This window comes from Pelecanus crispus, chromosome Z (genome assembly GCF_030463565.1).
Source record: "Pelecanus crispus isolate bPelCri1 chromosome Z, bPelCri1.pri, whole genome shotgun sequence".
NCBI lineage: Eukaryota > Metazoa > Chordata > Aves > Pelecaniformes > Pelecanidae > Pelecanus > Pelecanus crispus.
Window position 1 is genome coordinate 41,592,743 of NC_134676.1, and position 23,129 is coordinate 41,615,871.

At 37.9% G+C, this 23,129-nt stretch overlaps 1 protein-coding gene across 1 annotated transcript in view; it reads right to left on the minus strand.

The window, feature by feature from the left end:
• Nucleotides 1-23,129, minus strand: part of PRUNE2 (prune homolog 2 with BCH domain) — a 141,984-nt gene that overhangs the window by 46,143 nt on the left and 72,712 nt on the right. The window contains exons 7-9 of the mRNA XM_075727093.1: nucleotides 11,809-11,967; nucleotides 4,261-10,810; nucleotides 2,977-3,805 (exon numbers count right to left, since the gene is read on the minus strand). Coding sequence (XP_075583208.1) covers nucleotides 2,977-3,805; nucleotides 4,261-10,810; nucleotides 11,809-11,967 — 7,538 coding nt within the window. The remainder of the gene's footprint in view (nucleotides 1-2,976; nucleotides 3,806-4,260; nucleotides 10,811-11,808; nucleotides 11,968-23,129) is intronic.

Sequence of the window (23,129 nt, forward strand, 5' to 3'; positions counted from 1 at the left end):
CAGGATGCACTATATCCATTATGCATTTACGTTTTCACTGAAAACACTCTTAGATTAACACGGTCCATTTTTGAACTTTAATGTAGGAATCAGTCTAAGAGAATATACTAAGCTCTAAGAATAATGAATGTACGACATCTAAAACACCAATGCAAACAACTGTTGTGTACAGGATTCAAGTATTTACTTTGGAGACTTACAGAAATTCCTAAAGAACAGCAGAGTTCTTCTCAAAGTGGATCTAACAATTCACAGCAATAAGATGTTAAAAACCCTTATAAATCCATGGCCACAGGAACGATTTTTCTAGTGCCAGTGTAAGTTCAAAAATCAGATTCTTTTCTTGAGGTTTCTAACAAAGAATCTTACTGCTTCAAAGTTATCTCAACTACCTTGTGCTGATTTATAAAAATCATTTAAAATCAGATACCTAGACCAGTTTTTGTTTTCCTCTCTAAGAACATAAGCACGGCAAGTCAAACCCTGGGACACTGCCTGCACGTAATAATCAGTGTGACTTAAGCAGGGTCAGCATCTGGCTGCTTTTAATTTAAAATGCTTTATGGGAGACAGAGGAGTTGACAGTTGATTTGTTCATGTCAGATTTGCAAGCCTGCAAAAACCTCTAAAGAACCTTTCCTTTTTCCTGTCCCATTCACCATTTTTTGATTTAAAGATTTCCACTAGAAATTACCGGTTTGTCAAAAAACAGCTTTATTCATTGAAAGTACTTGGTTTTGATGAACCCTGCAGAGATAATGGAGGAAGATGACTTCCAGGGTGTGGACTAGTTCTAACAAGCAGACCACCTCAAAGTCAAAGGATGTCTAGTTTTCCTAGATCCGCAAATCCCAAGCCACCCTTCCACACGCTAATGTGTATTCAAAACAACTGCTTGGGGATTTTGCTTGGTTTTGCATCTTCCAGATTTCTCTTTTTAGAAAATTTCAAAATTACTACTTTTCCTTCTGGACGAGAAGTTAGAAGCTTGGAGGACTGGGTGCAACAGAAATGTTGTGCCAACCAGCTCTACTTTTTACAGTTTCAAGGTCAAGCTCTCAGCATTTGGTTTACTTCATGCTGTACAGAATGGGGGAGTATTCATCTTCTGCTAACCCTTCTGAAGATTTGCCTCTTTCTTGAGGGCAGTAGATGGTAACCTGCATCAATAAAAGCTGTCACTGCCCTACAGAAACAGAGCCCCTCTCATCTCACATTCTCTTCAGTTCTGTTTAGTTAGACTGAAGGGATTTCAGCCAGGGGCAGTGTATGAGGGCAAAGTATGCTCTATATACTACTCAAAATTTTGCCTGTCAAGAAAACCTAAAGTCCTATGCAAGTTCTTAAGGTTAAGCCTGCAAGTAACATCATTATATTTCAGAGTTGCTGAGACTGGGATTTCTGTTTAGGATGAAGCCAGCACTTACTGTATATTAAAAATAGCTCAGCTATAACAGTGTCTGATCCTGTGGTAATGATATACTCTTAGAAAAATGTGTGAAAATGTTTAGAGGGGAGGTGTTTTAACAAGTCTGGGGGAAGATAAATCACAGCTATTGAACTGTTCATTCCTGAAATCTTAATAAAATGTGAACTGTTTGGGGTGGGGAGCGGGTTAGCAAAAAGCTGTGCTTTTCTGTCACAGATTATTTGTACATGCTGTTATCAGGGTTATACTTTCATACACAGGCATGCCACCTTTAAGGGAAAAAAAGCCTACTGCTACAATTGCAAAACTGTTAGTGAAAATTTAAAAAAATAAGGTCTAAAATAAATTCCAAGCCAATTAAAACCCAGTAATATAAGTTGTGAATGTGATGTGTTTTCTACACTGAACTGACAACTGCTTGGGAGAAACTTAGAAAAAAGTGAAAAATCAGCCTTACGTTTCACACAAACAATGTGTTTCCACATGTTTCATACCACATATGTTCTTTGGGTAAGTGCAGTTCAAAAGGAATAACAAGTACAAAGCAGTTACACCCTCTAGTTTTATTTGTACTGGGAAGTTTCTTGTACTGTTCACAAGAATTTCACTGTGTAAACACAATGCCAGGTTCCTCTTTGTAAAACTGCAGCATGCCAGTTGCAGATGCCCAGGAGAAATGAGGTCGGACTTCCACACTTGCATCTCTGGGGCTACCCTAGAAGTCCACTGTAAGCAGTTGCAACCTCCTCGTTGTAAAAAATGAGGAGCCAACAACAGAAGCACCCTCTCCAATACACTACCCTAAATGGAGTCAAGAGAGTCATCTCTCTCTCCACCTGGTGGCACAGCAGAGAAACAGCATGCAGTAGTAATACGCTGTCAGCACAGAGGCTGCACTTCCACCCAAAGGCAGGTGCAAATATACTCGAACTGCCTCAACTGCCAGTCCGGTCTGAAGAGACAGAAATGCTGCTCAGACCTGACTACAGCTTGGAAAGAACCAAAAAGACACAATTTTCCATCAACCTTTTCATTCCTCCGTATGCAGCACCTTTTTCTGACCCTGAGCCTCAACTCCCTCCTATCTTCCTTCCCAGCCGTTTTGCATTAGGGAGATACAGTACATCTCTTCGATCCCTCCATAATCTCATCACTGGCATTGCCTCCGGACTGGCAATACCATCAGTACCTGGTTTTGGCCTGCAATCCCTGGCCAACTCTGTTTCAGATTTAAAGGTAGATTATGAAGTCTACGGGACTTCACAGAAGGAAGATGGACTTTCTCCTGTCGGGAAGGGGCCTTACAAGCTTCCTGCATTGCAAAACAATCCTAGTTTGACTCATATCAAGCAACCAAGAACCAAGCCTCTCTTTTTACAAAGGGAGGAATATAGTGATACTTAAATCATGTAAATATAGTTACTACTTCAGACTTGAAAGTCCTGCCATCTATTCATAATATCTATTCATAATATCATACACTTCAATAACATTGCTAACAAGTGAACAGAAGACTCTTGAAAGGAAACAGGTTGTTTTTGCCTTACCCTGATTTTTGACTCAGTTCTCTTTCACTGTTCACAAACACTGTTTCCTCCTTCATTTCTTCTTCTGTTGCTATGTTATTTCTGAGTCTCTGTTGAGAATTTGCTTCCCATCCACCATCACCGCCAACCACTTGCAATGTACATGGTCCTGCAATGCCTGAACTCTCATCCTCAGTAGTCAGGCTGTCAGAAGGAGAACAGCCCTCATGTTCAAAAGATCTCTGAATGGGAGTTTCTACTTGAAATTCTGCCTGAGTGTCAAGAATCAATTCCTGCGCTACAACAGCTGCCAGTTCTTTGCCAGAACGTACAGACCCCGACTTTTGCATCTCTGACTTGGCAGAAATTTCTTCAGGTGGTATGTCACTGACTTCATTTTGGCCCAGTATAATCCAGCCCTCATCTTGCTCACAGCTTTCCTGTGATCTCCTTTCATCATCCAGTTTTTGAGGCAAAACAGAAGAACTTTTCTCTAAGAGAATAGAGTCCCATTCAGTCCCACAAACAGAGTGATCTTCCCTTTCATTTGTAATGGAGATTGGCTGAAAGGTATCCAATGAGCCTGGTGAAAAGCCTTCCTGAGATTCTGTTTGTTCAGCTACATCAGCTTCTTGAAACGTAAAATCACTTTCATTTCTTTCAAGGGCATCCTCCGTTGAAGGTATATTTTCTTCCTCAGTAACAAGGATGTAATCCATCTCCAGTGAAGCTGGGTCTCGGTGCACCTGCATCTTCACATCTTCCTTACCCTCTGTACTTTTCAGTTCAGGGCTCTCAGAGGAATTTCTCAGCTTGTTCTCCCTACGAAGTAGGGAGTCAGTGTCAGCTTCTAAAAAAACAGGCAAACAGAAACTCCTTTTAGTTTTTGAATTACTATTTCAGTCACCATAATTTCTTTAAATCAGTACAGTGAGATAAAGCTCTTCTCAGTTTGCTTTGCTCTGTTAATGTGTACTTGAATTTTATAACATAATCATCATCATAATAATTGTTAAAGATTATACATTAACACTGTAATCATTCCTAAGGGAGAAATGATTCAGTGTCCCATATGCTAGGCCCTGTACAAACAACAGAAATAATGTTCCGACTTCAATGTTTAAAAGCTTTAGATCTGTCTAGAAGGGTGAGGCTAGAGGTCTTCCCAAAGTACAGAGTTTTGTACATCAAGGAGACACACAAACTGCAAACTTCACTCAAAGCCTCATCATTCAGCAGTAATACTCCAGACATTTCCTTCTTTCTTTGTCCTATGAACTTGCTCTGGAAAGCAGGTTTTCTTACCATCAGGTGATCTTTTATCTCCACCTGGTGGTGAGTCGAGATCAGTTGTTTCTGCTTCAGATTTTCCTATCAAAATCTCAGAAGCTCCTGGAGTTACTTCAGACTCGGAGAGTGAAGGTTCTGACGTGTGATTCTCCTGAAGGCACTCTGTGGATATGTCAGACAACTGATCTTTAACGCTGCTGTCTTTGGTCATTAGGATGCCTTCAGCACCTTCCAAAGGAGTTGGCAGTAGTAAAGGTTTTTCCAAAGCAACACTGTCCCAAAACGGCTGCTGTAACAAGAGCTCATCCTTTGCACACTCTCTGCTGTTAGAGGGTTCAGCACTGAAAGTTACATAGGCTGGTGGAGTACACACCACTGGTGATTGGTCACTGGGCATCTCCTTAAACACAGGAACAGAATTTTCAATTACATCTTCAGAATCTTTCACTACATCATCAACCAGCTGATTATTTAAATCAGATTCATGGCCTTCATTACCACCAGGCAGAAAGGATTTAGGAAAGAATATCTGTTCATCCTTTGATTCCCCTTCTGCTGCTTCACTGCCTACAACTGCCAGCATGTTCATTCTACCACATGTGTCTGCCAAGGCATTAGTCACTGATGTGTTCCAGATGGTATGCTCTACAGCTGTCTCAGATTCATCCACACATTCTTCTGACATGTCTAGCTCATCACCAGTTATTGCTATGTGGTCAATATCAGAATATTTTCCAACTTCAGCCAAGGCACTAATTTCTTTTAAGCTTTGTTCTGCCCTATCATATAGAGTGAAATCCATGGGAACCAAATGCATTTGGGAGGCTGGTATTTGAGCTGTATCAATTGGTGTTCCTTGGCAGCTTGCAGGAGTAAAACTTCCATGTAATGTGTCTTTCAGATCTAAGGATGTATATTCTAAAACTTCATTGGTAATTTCAGCTGACTCAGTTGGATCAGTAAAAAGTTTATTTTCTAGACCATATTCTTCCAAAACTGCCAATTCAGGAGGCTCCTGAGTATTGGAAGAGATTTGCTGACAGGATTCTTCAATCTTTCCCTGATCATAGTCCTGGGGGCTACCACTTTCAGACTGTGTCTCTACCTTCTGCATTACTAACTGACACTTTGAATCTAAATCTGCCTCTTTACTCATATTTGACCATGCATGGATCAGCTGACTATCTTTGTCTTCAGGCTCCACCCCAATCTCAGAAGATGGGATAGAGGCACGCTTAGCTTCATACTCCTGGCACACATCAGGACTGCTTGATGCCTCTGAACTATTGTCTTGGTCACAGTGACTTAATATATCAGGATTTTCACCATCTGATTTCAAAGTGACAGTCTGCTCAGCATTAGTCCACAGGTCAGGTTTCACTGAAAACAGCTGGTCACTTTTTTGTGTGTTATCCTGTAAAATATCTGGAATAAGTGCAGTTTGGGGAACTACTATACTCCACCCTGGACTTGACTTCTCTGTCATTTCAAAAGATAAGTCTTCTACAGTGAAAGCGCCTGGCAGGGAGCTGTGCACTTCTAATCTTTCACAGGTGTCCCACTGTTGTTCTTGAGGAATGAGACTTGCCTTTCTCTCATTGTCTTTTGGTAGATCCAGTACAGTGATTTCTTGAACTGATGTATTTGGCATACCTCGTTCCTCATCTGAAAAAGGATTCTCTGGAGTCAGTTGATTTTCCTCATCTGTAGGAAACAACTGGTCTTTCAAGCCCCTTTCTTCTTTATCCAGTATGAAAGGATCAAATTGTTTGAACTGTACAGTGTCTTGATTTATTTTACTACCAGGAATATTCATAGGATGTACTAGCCTTTCATTTTCTTTTTCATCACAGTACAGGGAGGGAGGCTGATTTCCATCATTATTTGCATTAGTGAAATGTGCTTCTGTTAGTTCTTCATCTTGTGAAGGTGATCCCCAGGAGTCCTCCTTACTATTTGTTAACTGGTTTATTGCAGAGTGACTTGAAACAGAATACTGATCTTCCGCTTGCTTTTCTTCACAAGGTTGTGAATTCCACCATTCTGAACTGTCATCTGGAAAACCAAATGTTCCTACTGTGGATTCTGGATGAGTTTGTAAACCAGCTTCCAATGATATACTCCACATATCTACAGCTTTTGAAGAATACTCTTCTTTATCACCAACAGCAAAAGTTGGTGTACTATCTTCATTCATTTGATACAAATATGTGTCTTCTCCGCTACCTGTTTTTTCACTAAAAATACTCACTTGAGCTTTTTCCTGAAGTGTTTCCCAGTGACCTAAATATTCGGAAGTCTCATTACGCTCCATTATAGTCAAGTCCTCCTGCAATACTTTCCCAGCTTTAATTGTTTCAGGATTTTCACTGAAGATGCCTACCTGGACCTCCTCTCCCACCTTAGCTTTTGCATCTAAATTGTCTTCATTTGCTTCAGGACTTGCTGCATCGGACTGAACATAATCCTCTCCAATTTCAGACACTTTATGCTGTTTGTTTTCATATGTGGAATCTTCATGAATCACTTCTGGACATGCCTCTGAATTCTCTGAATCCTCATTTATGTCAGGACTTGATAAAGAAGATACAGTATCATCATCTACATGGGCATTCCAAAAATCTAAGCTTTTAGGAACTTTACTCTGTTCAGCACTTGTTTCAATTCCTTCTTCACATTCATTCCCAAATTCATTCCTTTTACAGGCAGCTTCAAGATTTTTATTATTTTTAATATCCCATGTATCCCTACTTCTTTTCTGATGACTGGCAACTGGAAGGTCTCCCCACACATTCACAGATGCATCACTTAAATCAGGACTTGTTCCACTTGAGTGTGCATAATCATTTATTGAATCACTCCACACATTATCTTCTTCCAAATAACTTTTGATCTGTATATCCTTTGAAAGACTACTTGTGGTGTTTGCCATTTCAAGGACTTCACTTGCCTCAGGACTTGTTCCAGGAGATTGCAAATCTTCACATGGCTGTGAATCCCAAGCAGTTTGGGGAAAGCTGTCATTAAGCATTACACATGGCTCTCCGCAAAGATTATCAGCAGGTTCTAAATGTTCAGAATTTTCATTTCTCCCAGAATCTATTTCCTGTGAAAATGAATTTTCTACCATAGACATATCTGTAATGTCAGGAACACTGACATACCCAGAAGAAGGGTTCTTTTTGAACTCATCTATGAAAAAGTTTTCATGAGTGCTGAACAGTTCTGAGCTATTTTTGAAAGATACTAACTCAGAATTACAAATGCCTGGATGGTTAGGAGCAACTTCATGTAAGCCCTCTTTCACTTCTCCCAGAGTTTCTTTTGGTTCATTCATCAAAGGAATTGATGTGGCTAGGTGACAACCACTCTCTCCAGAGTCATTCCAGATGCCTGAGCTTTCAGATATTTTAGAAGAATTATTTTCAGGATTATCACTACCCTTATCGGAACTTTCGGAGATACTTTCCATCTCAGGACTTGTTGCATCCTCTATCACTGTAGTCTCCTTTTCAGCTTTCTCAGAAAACAGCTGTGATGTTTCACTATAATTTTGTGGTCTGGAGTCATCAAAAGATTCATAATTTCTGCCTTCCTCAGAAGCACTTGAAGAAAATTCTACATTATACTGTAACAAGTCTTTCCTCTCTTCCTGACTAACTGGATTACTTTGGTTGGAAAACAACTCATTATCTGTGACTAACGTTTCCAAACTAACACTATTCCTCATTTTTTCTGGGGAGCTGGGAACTTCTGTTGTTGACCTGTTTTCTTCTGAATCTGCATTACATGATGATTCACTGTCCTCTTGCACTGGTGTATTACAAATGTCACTAATCATTTGCTGTCCGCTTGTCTCATCTGTTCTCTCACATTCCTCTTCTCCTTCCTGAGAGATGACAATGGCATTGTCCCAGCCTTCCTCACAACCCTGCTCACTCTGTAAACTCCATGAGTTCAGCTGCTGTGCTGAATCCTGACTATCCAGCTTTTCATCAACATTGGCAGTATTTTGTGCTGCCTTGTTACTAAGTATCTCACTCCCTAAATCACGTATTTTCAGACCCAAACCGTTGCCAGTGTCTGAAGTTGGTGTAAATGTGTCTGTGTCTTCTACAGGAACACCAGGAACACTTCTCACTGTTTCTACGTTTTCAGCTGCAGTCAGTCTAGTATTTATTTCATTCCGTGGTGGTGACAAGTCATTCACTGTTTGATTGTGTACAGGTGTTATTCTTCTGTTTTCAGATACAGAAAAATTATTTTCACTGTTACGCACCTCAGTTGAAAAACATTCATTAGCTGTTTGTTCTGAATTAAGGAAAGGTTTAGTAGAGGCAGAAAGAGCAGTAATTTCATAATTTCTTTCTTGTAACTGGGTGACATTATTTAGGGGAGCGTTCGAGTTGTCAGTGTTTCCAGCGCTTGAAAAAGGCATGTTTCTAGGACATAATGGTTCATTATTTGCTTTCTCAAGTAGTTTCGGCTCAGACAAATTTGGGTTTATCAATTTATCAATAACTGTTTCTTCATCAAAATCTTTGTCCTCATTTTCTCTTTCATCTTCCACATATGTAGGTGATATGTATGAATCAGATGTTGAATAATCGGTGTCTGGTGGAGAAACAACTAAATCTTCACCTATGTTTGATGAACTGAGATCTGAGTGTTTATACAAGAAGGTATCCTCCCATGGTACCACTACTTCTGTTACTTCTTTCCTGCTGTGTTTATCATACATATTCCAGTTCTCTGTATTTTCAAATTGGTTTGGTCTATGTTTAGGGTCACCAAATACAGTTTTTTCTTCTGTTTTCAGCTTGGAATTATTTTGCATATTGTTGAAAACAGAATTTGTATTTTCAGATTTTCCATATTCTTCTACTGAATAATATCTTTCTTTATCCCAGGCTTCTGGAGATACCTGGATAGGTGGATTTTCAGTCTCATTGGCCGCTGTGATTTCTGAAGAATCTGATAAGCTAGTTTTTGATATGGCCCATTCCTCAGGAATATTCACTGATTTTTTTTCTCTATCCAGTTTGGGCACATTCCATACATTTTCTGAGGATCTAGCAATATCTCCTGCATCAAACTTACTCCAGACTTCGTATGAGTCTCCAGCTAGCTGACTACCTTTCCCTTCACCACTACACCATGCATCCGACATCACAGGTGTCAGCTGACTGACTTTCCACGGGTCAGTAAAGCTCCCTCGTTCTTGCTTTGTCTCCTCTAAAGAAGCAGTTTGCAAATGTGAATGTTCACTGGTTTTCTCTTGATTCTCATGGTTCCAATTACCTTGTTTAAACTGATTATCCCACAGACCTGCTCCCATGTATTCCATTTGCTTTGGCTGTTTTTGGAGGAATACAGAATCTGAGGCTCTTCTATCAATATGTTCTCGAAGCAAGGGACTTTCTTTACAATCTTTCCATAAGACGGGGCTCTGAAATACAGATTCCTGCTCACTTGAACTCCATGTATCAGCATTTCTGGACTCTAGGTCAAAGCCATCCCACCAGCTCCCATATCTAACACGAGACTGAGAATAATTTGTGCCATCTATTTCATTAATTTTTTTAATGACATCTTGTGGGAAAAATAAAGGCTGCCCATTATCTAATGGTGAAGTTTCTACAAGACTGTTCATAGGAGTTGGTGGAATTCTTGAATCAGCAGATTTCAACATTTCTGGTGAAGAAGAATCACCTTCAACTAAATCAATCAAACTTGAAGTTTTCTCACACATTTCTTTTGGATTCTCATCAAATTCAGCTAAATTGTCTTCCTCATTTGTTGTCATAAGTAAGTCAGTTGAATAATTTGCTGTATCATTTTCTAGCAGGTTTGCCTCATCAAATTCTTTTTGCACAGTGAGTTGTTGTCCTTCTGATGAATCACTATTAAGGAAATAGTCATCTTCTGGGGAACAATCAACGGAACGAGAAGATGACTCAGATGGAGCTGTAACCACGGGTGCTAGATCAAAATTGAAAAGATCAAAGTTATCGCCACTATCTCTAGACTGAGGTTTTTGTTCTTCAGCTACTGCTCCTTCAGGAATAGGGCTATAGGAATCAAAGCCAGGCAGAAGACTGTGATGGGAAGCAGCACCTTCTGCAACAGGGCTATCATCACTAAGGAAAACAGAACTCTCCTTGGAAGACCGGCTGCTTCTAATGGTAGCTAATCCACTGTCTGGACTCACAAGGTCTACATTAACATCAACGTGGGCTTGCATAGATCCATTTAGGTCTTGAGGATTTTCTATAAAGTTGGCAGAACTGGGCTGTGGTTCTACATCAGAACCATATAACTCCATAATACCAGAAGATCCTTGTGAAAGTGGAGCACTTCCAGCAACCGCTTCAGTAGAAGAAGTTCTACTGTTTGATACCATTTCTGGTTGTCTTCTATTTATAACTTCCTTAACTAGAAGAAAAATTTGATCACAGGTCACCAAAGAATTTTCTTGATGATAAATGAGAATTTGGTCACATCCACATTCTAGAGGATCCAGCTCCAAACAAGGATTCTGACATTCTTCTAATTCACAGCAGATCTGTTGAAAAATAGGAAGTTTCAAAAGCCATTGCAATCATGGGCATAAGGGCACATATTGACTACTTCCCCATGTAACACAGCCATACCTATGTACTCCTATTAGTCTATTTATTGGCCATTTTGCTGTAACAGCCTTATTATGATGCTTAAACAGATGATGTATTAAAATAGAAAATCCATACAAAATATGTAGTAGATAATTGCTCAAAATATTTACTTGAAATTATATCATTTCACTTTCAAGTTCACTTTTCATTAGTAAAAGAAAATCCAAATAAATGTTTAGCTGTTGACTTAAGAAATCTGAGTAAAATATGTGAGGGTACATGAGAAAAGTATTTCTACAATGGGATAATTAGATTCATAAAATAAATACATTTATATTGACCTTGAAATCAACAGAGTCATTTAGCCACCTGTCCCTAAGATCAGAAGTTTTTAAGACTGAGAAAAAGGTTCAAAAAGTGCCACTGAGATGCTTTCTTCCCTTTGGGGATGAATACAGTAAAAAAAATGGACAGCACTTGGCTTTAGATAAGTGAACATCCTAGCAATAATTTGGCTTCATTTCAGAGCTTAAATTCTTTAGCGATAATATACACACAGCTGAGTTCTGGTCATTACTATTTACAATGTGTTTGCTTGTCCCTTACTGCCAAAGACTCCTTTGTGTAGATCACAATACAAAACCAAGTCAAAACTAGTAAAAAAAAAGATCATTCTGTTTTAGCTAAATGGAAAAATCTTGTCTCTTTCTGTATTTCTTGTAACCATACACTTTTGCTATTAGGTTAGTCTGAAAGAATCATAAATATGAATGTCTTTCATTTGCATCATATACGTAATGCAGCCATTTTAAATAGGTACTCAGTTGCCAGCCAACTGTTCCTACTTTTTGACCCCACTTAATTATTCAACACTTTGGTATATACTACTTTAAAAAAAACATTTTTTTTTCAGGAAAGACATTATTTGATTCTTTTTCCAAGTACTTACTTGATTGCCTAGCTCTAAGTTTTCCGAGTATACTGCTATTTGTCGTTTTGTTTGCTTCTCCTCTGACAAACAGTTGGCCAAAATGACAAGTACATCAAACCCATATTTATCTATGAATGCTTTCAGATCACCAACGAGACTCCTGTGTAACACGCAGTCCTGAAATATGGTAAGAAATTAAAAGAAATGTCAGCATCTTTTCCTTGCTCTTTCCATCCAAATCTGTGGTGAAAATAGGCAGAAACATTACAGCATCTGTAACTGGCAACAGAATTTCATTTAATTTGTCAAACCAGCCATGTGCTTAAAAAAAAAATCAAGAACCAGTCTCACAGGACGATAATGGACTTTTATTTCTGAAGAACACTAAAATGCTAAATGTAGGTTTTGCCTTCTTGAAACTGCCGCTGAAACAGAATTCTTACTTGTTCCTGCTATTTGCGTTCGCAAGGTTGCTTAAAAGTATTGGGCTACTGCTATTTCTTGAATAAAACCTCTTTTTTGTTAGAAAAATAAAAATATTTTGTGAAATTCATCATGTCAGTATTTCCTTTAAAATAATAGATGTTAAAATAATAGTATTGAGGTGCAAAATCAGGCACTCAAAAGAAAATTGTTTGTGTTAATCTAATTTTGCAGCCCTTTATATGTATCCATTATGATGTCATATGATTGTATACAATTTTACCACTGATTATTCCTTTAGATTCACTTATTCCTGCTCTTTGAATTCTGTGCAAGTCTTCAAAACAATAACCCCCCAATACAAGGACAGAGTAAGGCAAACTAGTTTTAAAAATCTCTTTTTGTCAAAAAACCCGCTTATTTTCACACACACACACAGAAGAGGTAAACACTGCATTTGTCATTCCTATTCTCATTTATACTTGGACTAGCCCAATGCTGAATTATATAGATTTTGTAACATAAACCATACATCCCTCTTTCTCACCTCAGGACGTAATGCACAAAGTATAAATCACTCTCTTCAGTCCTCGGTTCTGATAACTGCCAGTGAACAAAGTCTTAGAAATTTTATTTTCTCCTTTATGTTTCTGCTATTTGTAATTGAGATAATTTTTTGTCATCTTCTAACTAATAGTTCTTATGATGCTGCCAAGCTACACTGGCCCTGAATAAACAGCAGTTCATCATCAACACAACACAACTGTATATGCAGATTGGCATGCTATTCCCCTGCATCTGTCTCCTACCTGATAAATTACTGTTTTGGTAACATATATACAAATACTATTTATTAATCTACTCAAATGTGTCCACAAAACGTGTCTCCCTCCCTGTAAGTTAAACTTAAAACAAAAAAATCTGTTTGTCAAATGCTTTGGAAGTAGATTCTTTTCTGAGATTAGAGTTCCACTTCAATGTTCACGTAGTGCCTAAAAATGAGGTTTACGTGAAATTCATGCAGATTAATGCACAAACAAAAGTCGGCTGTCAGCTTACTGGTGGACATTCAGATATGAAATCTGAATAGGTGGTTACGGTGAGGAATTATGGTGAATAAGGTTTGAACGTCCAAACTAGTAACATTTTTCTGAAGACTCAAGTATTGGGTATATTAAAAAAATTACCAAAATGTGCTTAAGCATGGAAAAGTTACTTCAGTTATCCCATTTCTAATTGCAGCTGGAATAATTAAAATCTATTTGAATAAAAAATTTGAACTAGAGCAGACTCAAAACCACCTGAAAATCCCTGGTAACTCCTTATCTCAGTTACCCATCACAGACAATTCAAGAAGACTGGGAGGTTACAAGGAAGAACATGGACCAGTCAAGGATCTAGTCTGCAAGGTGTTTTATGGCTGTACATAAAGTAAATATATGATCATTCTAAAAAAAGTCCTGCCTTCAAGCCTCATGATGCTTTATCTTCTATATTGCTTGTATCAGGTGAAAATGCAAGGAATTATAAAGTTTCTGTTGAAATCATGTGACTGCACTGGAAGCCTCATGAAAGTGACATTGAATGTGATAATATCTGCCATCATCTCAGCTGGCATTGGCACACACGAAGTGGTAGGTTGGGGAGTGCCAAAAATCCTGCTTTCTGCAGTATTTTGAGGGAGGAACCCCTTAACCTGCCTACATGGCAAGGGAAAACTCCCCTGTCACAACCATGGCCAACTGGAGAGTCAATATGTGCATGCAGGGCAATCAGAGGTATATTTCTAGAGTTTAAGGCCAAGAACCACTAGGGAATCATAGAGCAAGACTATGAATAGAATAGAACAAGATACAATATTCATATGCTAGCAGCTATTTGTTGGTGGGAATGGTTACCACAGGAAGGGTGTGGCACCAAATGCCATACAATGAAAGGGCAGTTCTACTAGTCAGAGCAGGAGCTAAAGATGTAAATGGCCATAGTAAAGTCCTGGAAGGTTAAGCTACAATCTGAATTTGCCTTGTGCCCTGTTTTTTGCTAACTGCACAGAATCATTGAATGCTTTGGGTTGGAAGGCACCTTTAGAGATCATCTAGCCCAACCCCCCTGCAGTGAGCAGGGACAGCTTTAACTAGATCAGGTTACTCAGAGCCCCATCCAACCTGACCTTGAATGTTTCTAGGGATGGGGCTTCCAGTACTTATGTCATACAATCAAGAGCAACACTAAGGAATTGATACAGCAGCAAGGTGATCCAGTAGCCTGCTGCTGTAAGCAGGGAAGTTGCCAAGTATGTATCCCTGTTGGAGCAATTGGCCTGAAGAGCTTCACATTGGGCCACGTTAATATAGAATCATAGAATCATAGAATCATTTAGGTTGGAAAGACATTTAAGATCATCCAGGCCAACCATTAACCTAACACTACCAAGGTTATAAACAATATATACATAATAATAAAAATATAAACAATAATGGATCTGTACTACCTATGGAATTACCTGATCCAGCTACCTGAGGTTCTCTCCAGTTCTTTCATGCTCTCAAACTTACTATTAGTCAGCGCATGTATTTTTTCTTCTTCAGGTTCTCAGCATGTTGATGACTGAGCAAAACACAAAGATTAACACTGAGCAGGCTACCTGTCCCTCCCCACTGGGTACAAGCTGCAGAAGGAGATCAGTTAGGTACTACATGTATTTTTCTCTGCGCTTCACATCCAGCTTGGCCTTTGGGCTGTGTTGGGCTACACATACTCCTTGGCCACAGAATAATCTTGGCCAGCTGACTGTACCAGAGAAGCCTGCAGGCAGCATGCACTTGATACTAGCAATTATGTCACCTGTGCGTCCTTACCTTTATCTAAGAGTGCAGCAACAAGTTCTCATGCAGACATCCTTTCTGTTTGACAGTAGCAATGAGCAATGGAGTTGGTTCCTTGTAATAAAATCCTATACTAGCTAAAATGACCAAAAGGTAGAAATCTCTTCTATGAACAGCGTGTCTCCAGCATGCTGTGCATGGATTGGAGGCTTATTCAATGCTACACCTCTCAGGGTTCCCACCACCTAAAGGGATGTAGGATTACCTATAGTGTTTTCTCCTTATAATGTTAGCTCTAATAAACAGTATTAAAAGATACCTCACAGAGTTTGCATGCTTTTCTTACTGCGATCATAATGGACCAGTGCCACCTGGTGCAAAACACTATCAACTGATGAGAGACTGCTCAGAACAGCATGGGAATGGGTTTAGGTGTGCCAGCACCATACACCACATTGAAAGAAAACATTTTAAAAAACACATGCAAATTATTTGAAGATTTAAAAATGCAAGAGGGCAAGACATGTTTTACAGTGACATCCAATCAACAATAATACTGAAGAAGTCATTAAGGCATGTCAGAACACAGTCCAAGTCAAGCAAAACAATGCTGACCACAACCCATTTACTACTTTACCCCACAGCCTGTCAGTGAGAACTTTCTGACAAAAAAGTCATTATCTGCAAAGGTATAAAACCCAAGACCCTGTTCATTCTGTGGCATGAGGACTAAGATACAAGCTTCTAGCATATACTAAGCAACAATTAATATTCAAACAACACCTGACAATGTAAGTTACTCAATTTTCCCATAAACAGTCATTTTAATAATCAACAATAAATGTTTCTCCTAAGTTGTTACTTCATTAAGTGTATCCAGAAATGAAACACAAGGCAAACAGACCTCATTAAAAGAAGAGGTCAAAGAGTAGATTGGCTGGAAAATGCTGTTGACTAAGCTATTGAATAAGAGCAAGGTCAGATTACATGTCTTATAGCATCATGACTCTACCTCATCGGTATTTTGGTTGACTGGACTAAACCATAAAATTAATTATTCATTTTAAAATAAGCAAAGGTAATTTTATTAATGTTAATAAATATTATTAATCATTTTTTCTAAAACTTAGTTTAATTCCATCCCTCCCCCCAAACATCCATAAAGTTTATTCTTTTAAACTAGTACCAACAACACAATTTAGATACTCCCTTCACAAGCATTCAGACATTCAAATAAATAAAGACAGTTGCAAACAAGAAACTCCCAAAGATATATATTGAAAGACATGGTAGACATATGGACTCTTCCACAAATTTGCTAACCTAAGTAAACAACCAGAATGCTGCATGTATTGTAAATGCTAACAGAAAATAAAACATTTCCTTCAGAAATGAAAAAATGCTAATCATTTCAACAGTTAAGCTGCTACATCCCAAATTAATTACAAGCGCTGTAAAATGTGCTGTTGATGAATTAGTATAGAAGGAAATACACTGACATACAGCCAACACATGACAAAGGTCAGTCAGCTATTCATTCTTATACTACTTCTCCCTGCTTTATTAGCATGTGCTGGCTTAAATATTAATTAATATTTGCATTGTGTACAGCAGGTAGACAGCATATGTAAACATTATTAGTTCTTGTAATGCCCTCTAAGTAACCTATTAAAAAAAAAAAAAGGACTGCAAGTATACTTGAAATAAATAGAATCTAGTAGTAAATATATTTTGCAAATGCATAGTTAACAGCAATATGGATACTGGAGAAATTTAATGTCTTAGCATTTGTAATAAAATTGTGCATTTGTTTTGTCTAATGCATATAAATAGTTTATACAATGCTACCACATAACAACATGGTGAACATTCTGAAATGACAAATATTTTTTTATCATCTGGGTAAACAGAATGAGAAAGTTTAAGAAATCCACAGACTTTTGAAGGATTTTTGAATGTGACCTGTTTAGTTATTATGTATTTCTGTGGAGAAATGCCATTTCATGTAGGCTGTATATTGTCATTAAACTTCTTTCTCTGAAACTCAATTTTCTTATAGGAATGTCTTTTTTAATTGAATGCTTAACATGACTACGAACGTGGATGATCCTTTAAAAGAAGTAAAATCTCCAAGAAATACCCAAAGGAGAATTAGTAACTTCTCCACCTCTAGCAACACTTTCATGAAGCTAACAGCCAATTGCCCAAGTGATCACTGTAAATGTACATTACACACATTCTGATTCTTCTAAGCTAACTGTGTCAATATTAACCTGACGAAATTAAGAACAAACTGTCTCTTTTGTTCTTCATACTCCTCACATGGAGAGCACAATATGGCTTTTGTCAGAGGTGCTCCATCATTTTGGCTCAAGGAAACTGTCAGTACAGTTTGGGATTCGTTATTCATGGGCAGATACCCTGATGGGTCTAATGAAGCCTTTCTGCTGACAACTCATTTGCTAAAAATACCCAACCATCACAAAATATAAATGAGGAATATCACTGTATCCCATTACAATTTTCACAACCAAAGCAATTATCACAATACAGAAGTCGATACATACTGCTTCACACAGTATTCTCTTCATATTTCATGGTCAGTACTTCTGCATTCCAGTTTATTTCTATGTGATCACTGATAAAACTTTATGACATACTTAAATTGCTATATAATAGGCTAAACACCAATGTTATAGCACACATGCAGAGCTAACAGTCTGTGTGCCATTTGTTGTAAATCCAGCTAATTACTAGAAGCCCCCTCCTTTAAAAAAATAAAAAAGGCAAAAAAGTAGAAAAATACTCAATTTTTTATAAAAGTTTTCAGGTAAGGTCACTAAAAATGGAAAAAACAGTATGAACAGTATGGTGTTTAAAAGACTCTAGAAATACGGACACATATATTCACTATTACAACTCTTTTTTGTATCAACACCACTGGTGAAAATGCTCTATGTAAAATTCACCATCTTTTCTGTGAGGAAAGATTGCATTTTTCTGTTGTGCATTTCAATCTACCAAATAGCAGCTCTGCTGCACTGATGGTTATGAGTCTTCTGAAAAGAACAAAAATAGCAGCTAATTCCGCTTTCTTTGTGTTGCTGTATGAAGTTTCCAAAGAGAAATAGGTATTAGGTCCTAAACCAAAAGCAGCAGAACAGGCATCTGAGAGCTTGTAGTATCCGGCTCTATAGAGACCCCAGTCACACCTTATGTTTAGCTTCAGGCATCCCAAGCTTAACTTAGAAGGAAATTTAAACAGGCAATTCTACAGCATTGTGAAACACTGCATATAGAATAAAGTGACGAATACCTGTTTAGCACTGATCTCACTCCCCTTACTATAGGTGATGGCTGTGTTTTTACAGTCTATTATTTTCATTAAATGAAGAATAACTAAAAAAAAACCCTAAAGCAAGGATGAAAGAAGTATTAATCTATAATAAAAGAAATATCATGCTTTGTTCAATGAAAGTGTGTTTAGCCAGTTTCACACTGGAAACAGTGCCTTTTCTACAGCACTGGTACATTTTATGATAGTGTGTCTTAACAATGATCCACTCTTTATGAATTGACATTACAGCTAAACAAGTTTTACCTGCACTTGATACAAGTACAAATTCTGTGTATTGAAATTCAGGCTTGTCTATTTAAATCTGTGCTTTAAAATTTATAAAGATGTCCATGTTTTATATGTATTTAGCACAGCACACAATTTCCAAGAAAGACTGGAAAGTCTCGATTCATTCATAAAACAACAAAAAAAACCCCAAAAAACCCCCAAAACAAACAAACAAAAAAAGAGTTGCTCAGGTAAATGTCAAACTTCAGCTCCATTATGCCACATTTTCAGTGCTAGCTGAGACAGCTTTGAATTTAGCAGCTGGGGTACAGCATCTCCATGTATACTTATCTTAGGAGACGTTACGATATCCATGTAACATAAGGATATGATAATGGCCCATTCAGCTTAGAACAGTCTTCCTCCGGCTGGAATACCTGCCTTCAGTGGCCATCACTGCCACCCACCTGAGGGAACACAAATTCTCACCCATAAGCAAGGCAGCCTCCCCCGACTACTGAGGTGTACAACTAACTGCCCAAAATACAGCAGTCAGAAATGCTCCCTGGCGTCGGTGGGGTCTGTGCACATACAAAGAATGTAATAGATCAGGAGGGCTAGAGACGAGGTCCTGCTAAGGTGCTGCCACTACCGCATGAGATAAAGCACGTAGCCTAAAGACAAACACAGGTAATGGTGTGCATACTGTTGTGGCGTGCAGTGGAACATGATAATATTAGACGGCTGTGACCACAAAATCTAGAAGAGAAAAGGTTTTGCAGCAGCGCAGGAATCAAAGAAGGGATATGCATCATCTAGTCTAGTGAGATAAAAGTGAAAGCGCTTATTTATTTCCATCTTCAAGGGAAAAACTGCAAGCGCTTGTAATTTGTCTCATTGTTAACGGCTGTTTTCTGTAATAAGAAAATCGTGACTGATAAAGATAAAGCTGCCATTTTTCAGCACTTTTGGCAGTTGAAGGATAAGTGGTTTGGAGTTGTCAAAAATACAAAATACAGCTCAACGTATAGTTGTGATTTTCAAGTTTAAAGGCTTAAATGCCATGTCCTTTTTCAAGTGTCTTTAAATCTCTGCCTCTGTAAAATAATCAAACTGGAAAACTTGCAATCCCAACAGTATGGCTTTTGCTGCAAGTAGGGAACTACAGGGAAAGGTACTTGCACTATTTTAAAATGCACTCCCTGCAGGTCATTTTAAAGGCTAAAGTAAGTATGTACATATTTTTCTGGAGCAAACTGCATGGAAAGGAAAGTCTTTTATTTTGAAACCACTGGTATGAGTGTCCGAAGCCTAAAAGTAAAGGAAGCCAGGGACCCGCTTATGCACCACATTTATAAGCAAATATAACCTGTAAAAATATGCACAAAATACGTACAAAACAAAAAGGAAAAATCTCCATACTAAAGTACAGTGTAGTATATACAATCTAGTACATTATTTACCTCAGAAACGTAGAGAAGAAAAAGAAACACTATTTTTGTATCTTACTAAGCCACAGGCCATGTGTACATTGCATATGATACACTTTTTTGTTCTCCTTTATATTATTATGCTTTCTGATCCTAGGTTAAGAACTTCCATCTGATTTTTCCATAACTTGTAAATCAATTAAAAAATACTGAAAAAGACAACAACCTACCACTTCAGTTACAAGGTTCATTTAATCACATACAATATTTGATTTCACTGTTGACTGATTAGCAAGTGGTAACAAGCAAAAGGCTGACTTGCTAGAGTGATGAATTAAAACATAAGGAACATCACAACTATATATACTGGCCACGAGCTGCCTATTTTAGCCAGCTAAGTCTCAGGTGTAAGTTTATATGTAATAATTCATACCTTACAAAATAATTCCCATGCAAACATGGTTATGCAAAACCACATTTCTGGCTGTCAAGAAAATTTCTGGCAAAATTAATCAACCATTCATCCATTCAGGCTCTTTGCATACCCTTTTGTCAAAGAGGGAATACTAAGAGATTTCTTTCCTCTTCCACGCACTCATTGCAATGGTTTGTAGAATCCATCAAGCCTGAGTTGATTTATTGAACTGTCTCTTAGCTCAGCAGTATAACTATAGCAAATGAACTGGTAACTTCTCAAAAAACAGCAGTGATTCAACAATATCTGGTTTATTTAATTCCTTCTAACTTCAGATTAGTAATTTCTTAAAGGCACTGACTTGCATTCTTTATAAGTTCTACCTGCAATTTTATGCTGATATGTTTTACTTCCATTCCCTTTTTTTTTTTTTTTCAGTTTGACATTTGACAAAGGCATTTTTGTTTTACAACTGGTGCTAGAATCTACCTAAATCTTCACATCCTCACACTAGCTAGTTTACTTCTATTCCTAGTCAATAGAGCTTTCAAATTTAAATACAATACTGCCATGTACTTTCATGTCAGCCATCTTATTCATTAGGCTATGAACATTGAAAAATAATTACCCACTTAAAACCCCCACCTATTTCTTTAATTACACAGGCAACTTTCCATGCATATTCAAGTATTTTCATATTTATCTAATCCCATCACTAGTAATGAGAATTGTTATAAAAAGTAGTTAAGGCACAAAAAACAGAGATATGCCAAACCATTTGAAACACTGTTTAAACATGGATTTTATCACTAAGCATCGTCCATTGAACCCCATGGAGCACATTTATCACTCACCAGCTTTGCATTTTTCTTCATAAAGATATATGACCTTTGCCTATTAGATTTCATTAGCAGGGCACCATACAAGGCTCCTCTGCAGATGACAGGATAGAAAGCTAAACAACCTCGCCTGAAGGATTTGTGAGAACAAGCCCATCTTCAATCTTTGTCCCTGGGAGGCACTTCTAACACCTGCCAACCACAGCACTATCATCAGAAAAACATTTAGAGATTTATCTTCAGGCTGGTGATTATAAGAGATAATTTGTTTGGAGTATGGATAAAGTTGGTCTAGCATAAACAAACTACAAGCTCAAATTATACGACGAACCTCATTAACTATTGATTTAACCACTGCAAATCCATGAACAAATGTTGTATCAAAATGTTAATTCTTCCCGAAGATATAATCAGGGAAAAAAACAAAATGCCAAGGCAGAATGGTGAGCTATTCTTACATGCACTTTTAATGCTTTCAGCTTAAATTGGAAGTGGAGACTTGCTTCATCATAACAATGACAACAGTATACCACTGCCATTTTCCCATAAGCATGTAGTTTTGTCTGGCAAACAGTGCTATATCTCTTTAGTTCTTGTCACTGTAAAGGGATGAAACAGTGCTTTCTCTCCTACTTTCAGGAACACTTTTTTTGTTCGGTGATAGCAGGACTAGATGTACCATTAAACGCTTTCAATAGCAACAAGCTAGCGATACTGTAAATTGATACCATCACAGGCAGATGGTCTGAAAAATTATATATACATTTATACCTTCTATATCATACATATCACACATATTCTCCATGCTGTAACAGGAAATAACTTTCTCCTAATCTTTGAAACTTACTTTCACTCAAGCTAATAAATCATCAGTCTTCAGCCAAGAGCATACTTAGAAATAATGTAGCTGAGTTAGTCCTGAAGGCTTTTTTTTTTCCCCCTGGATACAATGAAAGCCAACCCTGTCCCCTCTTTGGTAAATGAGAAAAAAATGCTGCCAGACTTCCTATTGCAGCCCAAAGTGAGCAGCCAGTGAATGTCTCTACCTGATGTTGTTGCGATATAGCCTAGCACAGTTCCACCGCACCATGTCTCCACCAGCATCCCTGCTCCTTAATACCACTATGCCAAGGGGGAAAACTCATTTGTGTACAGGAAGTAGAAGGAAACCTACAGTTTTTCCTCCAGTGTGGCTCTCTGAACAAATCATTCAGTGTGACTAGTACTTAATACCAAAATACCAACGTTTTAACACTAATAGAGACTGTAAAACCAGCAAAAATCTTTTGGATGGAACTAAGAAAACTTGTGGATAAAGCAGTCAAAAGAAGGAGAAGAAACTCTGAAAATATTTTGTAGGACATTATCTCTGAGCATTAATTCCTTCTAAAAGGGAATGGTATTTAATGTGAAATTATTAGTTCAGGTAAAAAACGAAACAAAACAAAACAAAACCCCCAACAAAATCTGCTGGGTAATACTTTCAGTCTGAGCGCTCCCCACACAGCAATGCAGCCATGCAGATGCACTCACACTTTTCTGTTTTCTGGTTCAGTTACCAAAATTTTTAGTAATTTATAATCCCTTAAATCTCTTTAAGTTGTTTAAAGGTTAAACGGCAATTTTAAATGCCAAGTTGCTGACTTCTTTATTTTTTACCTTTTTTTTTTCCCCCCTCATCACATTTACTTTGCTCTCAATCTCACTGCAGGAGTAAACCACAGTTACTTAATTGTTAAAGCTATTTCACTCTATTTACATAGACAGGAAAATAATTTTGCAAGATAATTGATCTAGAATAGAAAAAGGACCACTCTTACCGATACAGGCCCATTAGTCATC